At 42.4% G+C, this 13,167-nt stretch overlaps 1 protein-coding gene across 1 annotated transcript in view; it reads right to left on the bottom strand.

Moving 5' to 3' along the window:
• Positions 1 to 13,167, bottom strand: part of Rnf168 (ring finger protein 168) — a 20,152-nt gene extending 6,985 nt beyond the window's left edge. The window contains 4 exon segments of the mRNA XM_050159780.1: positions 2,300 to 2,421; positions 4,124 to 4,303; positions 7,952 to 8,028; positions 12,280 to 13,167. Of these exon segments, the coding sequence (XP_050015737.1) occupies positions 2,300 to 2,421; positions 4,124 to 4,303; positions 7,952 to 8,028; positions 12,280 to 12,586 (686 nt within the window). The 5' untranslated portion in view covers positions 12,587 to 13,167.

Genomic DNA, 13,167 nt, shown 5'->3' with positions numbered 1-13,167 from the left:
ATATCGTAATCCAGAGGGTTATTCTGACATGCAGAAATTGCATAGGAAATACTGAAGATTGGTACAATTTAAAATGTACATGTGTCGAGCATGGTGGTACAAGTCTTCAATCCCAACATTTGGGAAGCAGTGGCAGGCAGATCTCTGTGAGTTCAAGGCCAGCCTGAGCCTTCCAGGGCTATACAAGAGGAACTTGTCTCAAAAAGGAAAAAAAAAAAGGGGGGGGTGAAATACACGCAATTCCTTCAAAAAAGCTTAAAACACATATACATACTGCTTGGTTTAATGGTGGCTGGGGGGGGGGGGTTCTGGTTTTATAAAGTTCCCTCCCTATGGAGCCTCTTCTTCATATCTCCTTAAACTAGACTTCAGTTTCTCATCTCTTACATACTGTGTGTGTATGATGGGTTTGAAGTTTCTGTTAGCACACGCTTGCCACTGTGTGTGTGCACCAAGGACAACTTTGTGCAGTCAGTTCTCTCTCCACTTTTACATGGCTTCCAGGGATCTACAGATCGCCAGGCTCGTTCTCCAAGTACTTTTATCCATTGAGCTGTCTTGCCAGTCCTCATCTTTTACATTAAAAGAAGATAAGATTTCTTGTCAGGTGTGGTGGCACACAGCTTTAATCTCAGCACTCAGGAGGAGAGGCAGGCAGATCTCTCAATCTGAGCCCAGCCTGGGCTACACAAAAATCCCTGTCTCAAAAAAAAAAAAAAAAAAAAAAAAAAAAAAAAAAGAGGAAGAAGAAGAATCTCCTCACAGGGAACAGGAACAATCTGCCATGCCCCTAATTTCTCTCTTTTTTTTAAACTGATTTTTATTGAGCTCTACATTTTTCCCTGCTCCCCTCCACTCTTCAACCCTCCCCCAAGGTCCCCATGCTCCTAATTTACTCAGGAGATCTTGTCCTTTTCTACTTTCTACTTCCCATGTAGATTAGATCTATGTAAGTCTCTCTTAGTGTCCGCATTGTTGTCTAAGTTCTCTGGGATTGTGGCTTGTAGGCTGGTTTTCTTTGCTTTATGTTTAAAAACCACCTATGAGTGAGTACATGTGATAATTGTCTTTCTGTGTCTGGGTTACCTCACTCAAAATAATGTTTTCTAGCTCCATCCATTTTCCTGCAAAATTCAAGCTGTCATTATTTTTTTCTGCTGTGTAGTACTCCACTGCATAAATGTATCACATTTCCTTATCCATTCTTTGGTTGAGGGGCATTTAGGTGATTCCAGGCTCTGGCTATGAACAAAAAAAAAGCTGCTATGAACATAGTTGAGCACATGTCCTTGTGTGGCCACGATATTGTGGCCATTTTTAACAACAGAAAGAACAAATGAAAGGCTTCTATTCTGTGTTGGTTGCCAGTGATGGAACATACAAGGACAGATTCCAATCTTTGGCTCCTGACTGGTAAAACTGTATCTGTAACTTGGCACAGGTGTGTTTATGGTTTTGCACTTATAGACCCGACCACAGCTTCTTCTTGGGGCTGCCAGGAGAAACAAAGCCAAGTCCTTGTCTTGCAGCCCTGATCCATCAGTGTCCCGCTTATGTGGTGATTTATTAAATAATTTTGAACTCATAAGTGTCTCTCCTTCCTCATGGTACACAATGGAAATCGAAACAGGGTTTCTCTGTGTAACAGCCCAAGCTGTCCTGAAACTGGCTTTGTAGACCAGGCTGACCTTGAACTTATTACGTGCCTGATGGAGACCCAGTGCTGTGGAATAATCCTGTACATTGTGAAAATGTGTTGCTTTCATTATTGATAAAGAGCTGATTGACTGATAGGCAGAGAAAATACTGGAGTCAGGAGTCACAAGAGATGGAGAGGAAGCAAGACATGCTGGAGGACAGATAAAACCACGAGCTTCAAGGCGGCACATAGATTAATAGAAATACCTTAATTTAAATTGAAAGAGCTAGTTAATTATAAGCCTGAGCTACTAGCTAAGCATTTGCAATTAATATTAAGTCTCCGACGACTGTGGGGACAGGAAAACTCCACCTACAATCTTAGATCATCAGTTCCCAGTGTGGCCCGTAACTGTGGCTCATACCCATCCACAACTCTAGTTCCAGATCCTGGGATCCAATGCCCTCTTCTGGCATCCTAGGACACTAGGTACACATTCAATGCACTTACATACATGCAGGCAAAACACTCAAACACATAAAAAAATCTTTAAAAAACAAAAGCTCATTAACAAAACTTGATGAATTGGTGGTCACTATGAACAAAACCCAAAGGCATACAGTAGCTATCAATGGATAAATGGCAATCATATTTACTTACTTTTGAATATCTCCAAAATTTTTTTGTTTGTTTGTATTTTTCTTTTGTGACTTGTTTGTGACTGCATCTGATTTTCTGGAACTCGAAGGAGAAGTCAAAATATTTTTCTCGTAGTTATTGTTCTTCAGTCATAAGAAAAACATACAAAGGCATTATTAACGAGAACTTTATGAAAAAAAGCTTTAAATTCTACAAACTCAAAATTCTTAACATTTTTCAAAAACTGAATTTTTTAAGTTCTTTGAAGAATACTGAGCATGTACATACTTCACTCTCCTTACCTAGACTTTATTTTGCAATAGGCATTCACATAGCATTTACATCGTATTACAGATGAAAAGACATGATTTAAAGTCCATGGGAGGAGGCAAGATGGTTTAGTGGCTAAGGTGTTCATGCTAAGCCTGACAACCTGAGTTCCATCTCAGGACCCATACGACAGAAACAGAACCAATTCCACAAGCTGTCCACTGACCTCTGCATAAGACGCTGTGGTACATGTATGTATACACACACCAAATACATAGACGTAATAAACATAAGTACACAGGAGGATACGTTTGGGTTATACACAAAGCTGTGCCATTTTACCTTAATGGTAAGATTCATAAAAAAAAAAAGAAAAGAAAAATTCTAGGTATACTTCATTTTGGTGAAATGTATTCTCAGACATTTTCCAAAAGTAGGGGAGTTAACTCAGGGGCTTTGTAACCTCAGTATTTCAGATACCCTAGGTCTCACTGGAGACAGTACTCAACATGGCTCAATTCCAGAGAATCCAAGTCAATTTGGTTTAGAGTAGGTATGAGAACTTGTACCTTATTTTTAAAATATTTTATTGATTTCTTTATGTATGGTTTTGTCTGTGTACATGTATGTAAGGTACTGGGGATCAAACCAAAGTCCTCTGAAAGAGCAGTTAGTACTGTTAATGCTGAAACATCAGTCTAGCCCCCAAGAGTTTATATTTTAAAAGAAGCCTAGGTGGGCTCAAGGTATATATAGCTCAGTGCTATAGCTTGTGCTAAGGTTTTGGCTTCAACCTACCAGGCTCTTTTGAGCCACTAGGTTCAGGAACCCTTAGGTTTTAGTGTATGTATGTTTTACCATCTTGTCTTTCATTGTTTTTTATAAACAATGTAACAGTGAGATAAGGAACTCCAGGTTCAATATATTATTTAAGAATTAGGCTAGGAGGACCAGTGAGATGGCTCAGAAGTAAATGTACTTGCTACAATGTCTGGATACCTGAGATTGATCTCCAGAACTCACACAGAGGAAGGAGAGGACTACCTCTTGCAAGTTGTCCTTTGACTGCCACTCAGGTAGTGCCCATACATTAAATAAATTAAATGTCAAAATAAAATCAGGCTGAGGGTATAGCTTACTTGTTTAGCATACCCAAGGTATGGGATTTGATCTGTACCACTAATAAATATGTCCCCAACTGAAGTAATTAAGTAACAATACACAAAAATGTATTAGTCATAAAAGTTTGTTTGCTATTAATTTTGTTTTGTTTTGTCTTGGGGCTAGGGAGCTGACTCAGAAGTTAAAGCCACTGACTGCTCTTCTAGAGGACCCAGTCACTTCCCAGTACCCATGGCAGCACCCACTGCCCAGAATCCCCAGCTCTAGAGGAGATGATGGCCTCTTCTGGCCTCTGGGGACATCCAAACACATATGACATATAACTCCCCCCAAATCTTTAAAAATAAAATACATTTTTTCTCCTTAAGTAGAACAAAGATATTATTTAAAAAAAAAAAAAAACTTAAATTGTTGTGAGGCTTCAAAGCAACGTGGGCATCTGTCAAAACTTACAATACTGATGCTGAGCCTCCTTGCCAGCTCTTCATCCCCTTTCAGCTGTTCTTCCATCTCACTTCTCCTTCTTTCTGTCTGTCTTTTTTCTTCCTCCTCTTCTTCCGCCAACAATTTCTGTATGTATTCCTCACTGGCTTTGTTTTCTTCTTCCTTGCTGGCTTGTCGTTCAGCCTCCACCTTAAAACATTGGAGAGATGGCTCAGTGGTTAAGAGCACTGGCTGCCTTTCCAAAGGATCTGAATTCAATCCCCAGCACCTACACAACAGCTCAAAACTGGCTATAACTCCAGTCCCAGAGGGATCCGATACCCCCTTCTGGTCTCCACAGGTACTGCATATACACCCTGCAGAGACATACATGCAGACAAAACACCCATATGCATAAAATAAAAAGATTAAAAATAATTATAGTAATAAAAGACATTCTTTCTCAAATTTTTTAGCACACTCATTTCACAACAAATGTAAAAAAATGAAAGCAAAAATTTCAAATCTCCACAGGCAAACAGCGGTTCGGAAGCCCACCCTAGCCAGTCCAACAAAGGTTTGGCCAAAGACTCAAATCTCTTGCCCTCAGTTCTCACAACAGTTTCCCCCACAGTACCACACAGACACTCAATGTTTCCTCAGCTCATGGAAAGTCACATGCTAAGGCAGACCTAACTGCCTCTGCTGCTGCTCTCTTTAGCACAGCAGACAGATTTACTAAAGAGAGAGAACTTCTGAAAACAGGAGAGCCAAGAGAGGAATACCCTAGACCTAGCTGCTGTTGTTGCTTTTATTTATTTATTTATTTATTTTAAAAAAAGAAAGCAGACTTTCTTTTTCATTATACATACCAATCCAAGTTCCCACTCCCTCCCCTCCTCCCATTCCCTCCCATCCCAGGCCCATCCAATCCTCAGAGAGGGTAAGGCACATTGCTTTTGGAGAGGGTCCAAGGCCCTTCCTACTACATCTAGGCTGAGCAAGGTTTCCATCCAAAAAGAACAGGTTCCCAAAAAGCTAGTACATGCAGTAGGAATAAATGTTTTTTTGTTTTTTAAACAAAGGGTTTCTCTGTGTAGCCCTGGCTGTCCTGGAACTCACTCTGTAGACCAGGCTGGCCTCAAACTCACAGAGATCCATCTGCCTCTGCCTTCTCCTGAGTGCTGGACTAAAGACATTCACTACCATGTTTGGCATTTATTTTTTATTTATCAATATTATTTGTGTATGGAAACAGGAGGATCACTGGGGCTTGTTGGCTTCCAAACAAGCTGATTAACTGGGCAGAGGGAGAGGTGCAGGAAGGGAAATCTCAGGTTCAGGATACATTTTGTCTAAAAGGAGTGGGCAGAGAAACGACAGAGGACATCCAACTCCCTCTGTGCACACCCACTATCTTTCTAACTAACAGAACCTCGACTTTGTGGCTGGGGAGATGGCTGGCTCAGTGTGCTAGAGTGCACGCTATTCAAGCATAAAGAACTGAGTGTGGAGTCCCAGCAGCACATAAAAGGCGAGTGTGTCAGCATCCATCTGAATTCCAGGTGTTCATCCATAGGCTAGCCAGATAAGCTGAGGTTCCACGTGAGACTCCAGTTCAAGTTGAGAACCGTCAGAAAAGATGCCAGAAGTCAATTTCTGGACTCTACATGCATGGGCACACATGTATAATAAAAAAGTCAAGACTCGCCAGGTGGTGGGGGTGCACGCCTTTAGTTCCAGCACTGGGAGGCAGAGGAAGGTGGATCTCAGTGAGTTCGAGGTCAGCCTAGTCTACAAAGTGAGTTCCTGAAAAGTCAGGACTGTTACACCAAGAAACCCTGTCTCAAAAAACAAAAAAATAAACAAAAAAAGAAAAAAACCCCAAACATTTGACTTTAGCTGGGTGTGGTAATACACACCTATAATCTTAGCACTTGAGAGGCTGAGGAGGCAGGTGAACTTCTGGAAATTCAAGGCCAGCTAGCTGGGTTAGGTCGTGAGATCCCCTCTGCAATTCCTTCCTTCTCCTAATCAAACAAAAAGTCTTTCCGGAAGTCATATTGGGTGAGTAAAATGTTCCAATTCTATTAACAGTTAGAAGCAGCTGCTGCAGCTAGTTCAAAATAAATGCTTACCACAACAGCTAGTGTGCAGTCAGAAAGGCCTAGTTCTCTTCCTCAGCTCTGTGCTTTGTTCTTTGGCAGCTTTTGACCCTAACTAAGCTCACTGTGAATCCCTCTTCCCATTCATCCATGTCTTAGATGCTGCCTCCATGAATAACAAACTTGTCATCTGCACAGAACTGAGCTTCCTGTAAGTCAACAGCTCTTTGTTAGATCAGCCTTATTTCATAATAAAGCCAATACCATATTAGAGCTTGTTTGCTTCTGAAGTTTCATTCCCTCCCCATCACTGCCCCCCCCCAAAAAGAGAGAGAGAGAGAGAGAGAGAGAGAGAGAGAGAGAGAGAGAGAGAGACCCCTTTTAGGATGCTCACAGTGTGCTCCTCTGTAGTATATTGGTGCTGAGCTAAACACACAGCCCGATTTCATATTTAGCTGTGTTACCAACACAGATTTTGGGTTAGAAAAGCAGCACTCAGTGATACTCTATCTTGAAAATCAGGAAATTGGCCTTTAATGAAAAGAAGTACTGGGCTTGCTTCCACAACAGCAGGCTGCCCCACAAGTACAAATTTGAACTGGTGTATTTTATTTCCAGCACGTGGCCTGTCGAGTCTTATTTCTGATTTAGTAATAATTCAAGCTCCTAAAGGAAATACCAGGACACAGGAATCAGTTATTTTCTTTGTGGAGAAAAGCCAATTACTAACTCCAATCTCCAATGTAGCTAGTCACCTATACTTTCAGCACTGAGGAGGCTTACGGCAAGCGCAGCCTAGGTTACAGAGACAGACAGTCTGTAGGACAGACTGAGATTCAGAGCAAGACCTTGTCTCAAAACATAAGCGCCCTCCTAGTATCACACTAGCGAAGCTCACATGCTGCACTGGAAGCTGAACCTTTACCCACCGTGTGCTTCAGTCACCCCTGGATACATACTTACGTCCCTCACTGAACCACAATCTACCACTTTACCATCCTTTAAAAGGTAAAAACCCCAAGGAAATCAAGGAAATTTTTATACTTAAATGCTTAGGCATCACTAAGTACATATAGTAAGTACCTAATATCTACACAGCAAGATCCTATCTAAAAACAAAAAGCACCCCTATTATATATAATAGAGGCTAGTTTATTATTGTTGTTGCTGTTGAACAATTTAAAAAGGAATCTTGGGCCAGAGAGATGGCACACTGGTTTGCTTCCCAGCACCTACATGACGGTTTACTAACTGCAGCTCCAGGGAATCTTATGTATGCCCTCTTCTGGTCTCTAACGACATTAGGCACACGAGTGATGCACAGACACACAAGCAGGCAAAACCCCCATATACATTAAATAAAAATAAACAAAAAAGGAATCTCAAGGTGCATTTAGGTGGCGTATGCTTTTAATCTAGTACTTGAGAAGCAGAAGCAGGAGGATCTCTGTGAAACTATGTCTTAAAACAACAAAACAACTTTTAAAACCAGGTGTGATGTCGCCATTCAAATAACCCCACCACTGTAATGAAGGCAGGAGAATCATAAGTTCAAGGTCATCCTGGGTACCAAAGAGTTCTATGATATTATCTTAATGGGGGCAGAGAGGGCTATGAAGTACATTTAAAAATTACTAGCATTTTAGTATATGACAGTTATATAAACATACTACATATAAATCTGAGATTTCTGAGATTGAAAGCATAACAAAGACATTTTCAACAATCAAAACCTAAGCTATTTCATGCCCACCTTGCTTATCTCCTCTTCATACTCTCGTCTCAGCTCCCCAGGTTTACTCAACAGACGAACTGGCTGGCAGTCATCAACTGCTTCACACGGGAAGGAAAACAGTATTAGGGCAACACAACTTTATGACCAACTTTGTGAGGCGTGTGCATGCACACACATGCAAGGTGCACGCGCTTACACACACACCCCATAAAAAAAAGATCAGAGTGCCTAGCAAACCACACTAGTCAGTTCTAGAAGCCAGGCTGTGGTAGCGCACACCTTTGATCTCAGCACTTGGGAGGCAGAGGCAGGTCAATCTCTGAGTTCAAGGCCAGCCTGAGCTATTAAATCAGCCTGAGAGATTAATTCAGTCTAAAAGAGAAACAGTCAAGTGGTGATGGCAAACACTTTTAAGACCAGCACTAGGGAGATAGCAGTCTGAGGGATTCAGTCTGAGCATGCAATCTGAGGTTTCATAGAGACAGTAATCAGTCTGAAGATTCGTAGAGACAGGATAGTCCCTTTGATCTAAGCATTGGGAGAAGTAAAAGAACTCTCCAGTGATTGGCTGCTGTTTCTCTGATCATCAACATTAACCTCTATAACTCACTCCAGGTTTTTATTATTAAGAACAATTAGAATTCATGCTACACAGAGTGATAAATAGGAGTGATAAATAGGAATCCTTTGCTTGCTTTGCTTGAAAATTTTTTGGACAATCAGTCTCAAGTTGTCATTTCATAGTTACATTAATTTCAAGAGATACAGTTGAGAAGTCTGCCACTATTAGGGAATCAGAATGATATATGAGAAAAACTAGCATCGTGTACTTACTGATATACTGTGCAGAAAAAAAAAAGAGAAAAAACCATGTCTCTAACTCCAATCTAAAACCCACTAATTTTGTTCCTGTAGCCACTACTGCTATGACAAAAATGCCTCATAAACAATCTGAGAGAGGAAGTTGATCTTGGCTCATACAAGGGCTTGTACCCATGGTTTTATGCCCTGTAAAAGCTAGAAACATGGTGAAAAGGCTTGGTAAGGGAGAGCTGCTTACCGAGACAGCTGCTAAGAAGAAAAGAAACAGAAGGAACCAGGAATATACACCTTTCAAAGCCATTCCCCAGGGAACAGTGTATTTCCTCCAGACAGGCCTCACCTCCTCCCATTTGGTATGAATTCATCAGTGGATTGGCCCATTGATGAAGTTAGTACTCTCTTGATACAATCACCTCAGTAAGGACAACTGGGAACAGTCTTTATACTATGTTAAAACTTTAACAATTCCTTCTAATGCGTGAACAGTATGTATAGTCTGATGTGTGTGTGTGTGTGTATGTATATACATACACACACACACACACATTTAGTTTATACGTCCCTTGATGACACTTGGGCACTTCTACTTTTTTCTAATTTTTATATGCTGCATGTTTTACAAGTTTGTATTAATACATTCTCATATTACAAATACAATTAAGATGAACCTTCCTTTTCATATTTGAAGCCATCTGAAAATTGAAAATATCTGAAAACAGAACTTTCTATAAAAAAAAACCTTTCATTTGGATAACAAAAGGATAAATTCAGCACTTGGAAGGCAGAGGCAGGCAGATCTCTGAATTTGAGGCCAGCCTAGACTACAGAGTGAGTTTCACGACAGCCAGGGCTACACATAGAAACTCAGTCTTGAAAAACCAAAAGAAAAAAAGGGCAGCTTAAAATCTAACTACAATAAAAACGTTGCAGTTTAATAAGTTAGCTGTTTCTGGCAATATCCTCTTATGTTTTGATTCAGTTCTTCCATCTCTTGTTCTTTTCATGGGTCCTGTACCTTACCCATCATCTTGCTTCCCTTCCCTGGACTGTTCTCTTCCTTTGGGTGCTCCAGGATAGGCAGGTCTCCTTCCCTTCAGACATCTTTTTATCTAGGGATTCTTGCTGACCCTCTATGATTTCTTTTCCACAAGTCATCCAAATGAGTATGAAATTGTAGTTATCACCTTTATCTCTTGTGGTTTTGATTTGTACTTCCCTAACGACTAATGTTATGGAACACTAATTACTCTATTAACAATATTCAGGTGTCTTACTAGTAAGCTGGTAACATGAATATCATTAATGGAGTAATATCTAAATTCTTTGCCCACCTCCTTTCTTTTCTTTGAGACAATCTCACTATAACTCAGGCTGTCCTGGAATGTATAAAGAAACGAGCCACCTTACCCGACCACTTTGCAGCTTTTCATTGGATTCCTTAAGCTTTTTGAGACAGATCTCACTAGTCCTGGCTAGACTGGGACTGCTGATGTAGACTCCCTGATGAGTTTCTTTTCCAAGTGGGTTATTTTCCAGATGAGGTTTTTTTTGTTTTGTTTTGTTTTGTTTTTCGAGACAGGGTTTCTCTGTGGTTTTGGAGCCTGTCCTGGAACTAGCTCTTGTAGACCAGGCGAACTCAGAGATCCGCCTGCCTCGGCCTCCCGAGTGCTGGGATTAAAGGCGTGCGCCACCACCGCCCAGCCCAGATGAGTTAATTTTTAACAGGGTCTCACAACACAGATCGATCTGGCCTAGAATTTACAGTGACCCTCTTGCTTTATTTCTTACCATCTATGATTTGCAAATATATGCTTCTATTTCGTGGGTTGTCGTTTGTTCTCTTGATATCTTGGCTATTTATTGATCAAGTAAACTTTTTTTAAGACTAAGAAGAGATTTCTGAGAGTTGGAGAGATAACTCAGTAAAGAACACATACTGCTGTTCCCCTTGAGCAATCATGTGTGTGCGCGTGTGTGTATGACCAAAGTATCAAAATATATATATCCTACCCTCCCATCTTTGAAGGCGACTACTCCTCTCCTGTCTATCCCATTATGATATCTCAAATGGATCATCTCAGTGACTAAAGAAATGACAATTTAGCATACTTCATCTCAGATCGTAGTATAATGCCAGCTCTATAGTTTCTCTATTGTATACTGTGACTTTTGCCTTTGTTGTTTAGAGAGAGGATATTTCTATGTAGTCCCAGCTGGCCTGGAACTCCCTAAGACCTTTATCTCAAAGTTTTACTAAGATTGTCTCCACAAAAGAAACTGAAGATCTAAATAAATGGAAAGATAACTTTCATGGATACAGGACTTTATAATAATTGGTAAAATCCCAACATCCCCAAGCGCTAAGTTTAAATGCAATCCAATCAAATTTCCAAAGGCTTTCAATAGACATTAACAAGTTGTTCTAACTCAGGAAACGTGTAATCCCAAATTGGAGGACAAGGTCAGCCCCAGCTGCACAGCCTATTCCAGGGAAGCCTGGGCTACAGAAGAATATTGGGGGGGGGGGGTTGGCAGTATTTTGGATTTTCTGAGACAGGGTTTCTCTGTAGCTTTGGTGCCTGTCCTGAACTAGCTCTTGTTGACCAGGCTGACCTCAAACTCCAGGCCCACCTGCCTCTGCCTCCCAAGTGTAGGGATTAAAGACCAGCACCACCACCTGCTGTTTCCTTTTAAGGAGGTAGAAAGCTATTGTAGTCGCAGAGCACACAAGGCACAGCAGGCTGACCTTGAACTCAGAGGTGCCTTCCAGCCTCTGCCTCAGCAAGTGCTGGGACCAGAAAATGCTGGACTTTAAATGGGTGACTATTAGCATCTGCATCTCTACAAAATGGGTTTTCTCATATGTTATGTTTTAAGATTTGTTGCTTAAAATGGATACCATGGCAAATTTTTTTGTTGTTGTTGTTGTTGTTGTTGTTGTTGTTGTTGAGACACCGTTTCTCTGTGTAACCCTCACTGTCCTGGATTTCCCTGTGGAAACCAGGCAAGCTTTGGACTCAGAAAATGCCTGGCCCTGCCTCCCGAGTGCTGGGATTATAGGCGTGCACCATTCTCAGCCACATTTTGTAATTAGTTTTTTTTTTAAACACATAATAGACAGTACACCACAGACCACATTCAAGGCCCAGAAGAAAATATGAATGGCTTTGTAACACAGGCAAAGTACTTAAAGACTAGGGACCAGTTTGTAGCCTTTTGCACCCCAAGAATGGAAGAGGCCAACGAAAAATGACTGAACTAAATAGTCCTCTTTTTCTTTTCCGAGACAGGGTTTCTCTATGTCACAGCCCTAGCTGTCCTGGAACTAGCTCTAGTAGACCAGGCTGGCCTCGAACTCAGAGATCCACCTGCCTCTGCCTCCCGAGTTCTGGGATTAAAGGCGTGTAACACCACAGCCCAGCTTTTCCTTCTTTTCTTAAAATAGAGAAATGACGGTTCCCTCTCTAAACGATTTTGGGATTAAAAAAAGAAAGAAACCAAATAACCGTGTTGACCTTACTCACCGATTTCCTTTGATTCTTGCCCAGAGACTCTAAGCTTGCATTCTTTTGCATAGTGTTTTTGGATAATCTCCCACAGGTCTGTATTAACAAGAGAATTTCTTCGGGTATGATATCGAGTCCACGAAGAGACTCGGCGGCGACAGAAGGGACAGCACAGGTTGGCCTTTTCAACAGTCGATTGAAAACACGGGTTACACAGCGTGTGGTTGCATGGAAGGGTTACCGGCTCCAGTAGGATTTCCATACAGATTCCGCATTGACATTCGGCTAAGGAAGGGATGGCGTCTTTGGATGCAGCCATCTTCATATGCTAACGAGGCCTACTCAACGTCAACACCTGAAAGAAATCAGAGGCGTCTTTCGGCTCACCACCGGATGGAGAAAGTCAGAGAGCGGTTTGGTCTTTAACCTGACACACAGCAGTGTGTTGGAACCAGACGGGCCTGAACTTCCCCGGGGCCGGAGGCAAACAGGCGCTGTGATGCCCCGCGAACAGTTATGCCCCGCGTCCAGCAAAGGAATGGACGAACGTTCCTTGGGGAGCGCGGCGGCCTCGGGCCGGAGTGTGGTCCCGGCCCCCCGCGCCGCCGCCGGTCGGCTCCAGCTCCCCTTCTCACCAGGTGAGGACCCGCCTTTTTGCGCGAGGCCGCCGGGCCCGCCAGGGCCGGAAGCTGGGAGACCGCCGCTCCGGGAGCGCCCCGGACAGCCCGGAAGCCGGGCGCGGGCCGCCGCTGGACTTCCGTCTCGCCGTTGCGGTGGCGGCAGCCCTCCAGGGCCCGCGCTCCAGCTTCTGGCCGCCTAGCGGTTCCCCACGTTCCCGAGACGTAGCCGCTCAGACCCGCCCTGCCAGCCAAACTGTTTACCGGCGGCAGGAGCGGGGACACGCGA

The sequence above is a fragment of the Alexandromys fortis genome, unplaced genomic scaffold, assembly GCF_014885135.2.
Source record: "Alexandromys fortis isolate MF-2015 unplaced genomic scaffold, M_Fortis_MF-2015_v1.1 scaffold_119, whole genome shotgun sequence".
NCBI classification, from domain to species: Eukaryota; Metazoa; Chordata; class Mammalia; order Rodentia; family Cricetidae; genus Alexandromys; species Alexandromys fortis.
The sequence above is the reverse complement of the archived record's forward strand: the minus strand, read 5'-3'. Positions and strand labels throughout refer to the sequence as shown.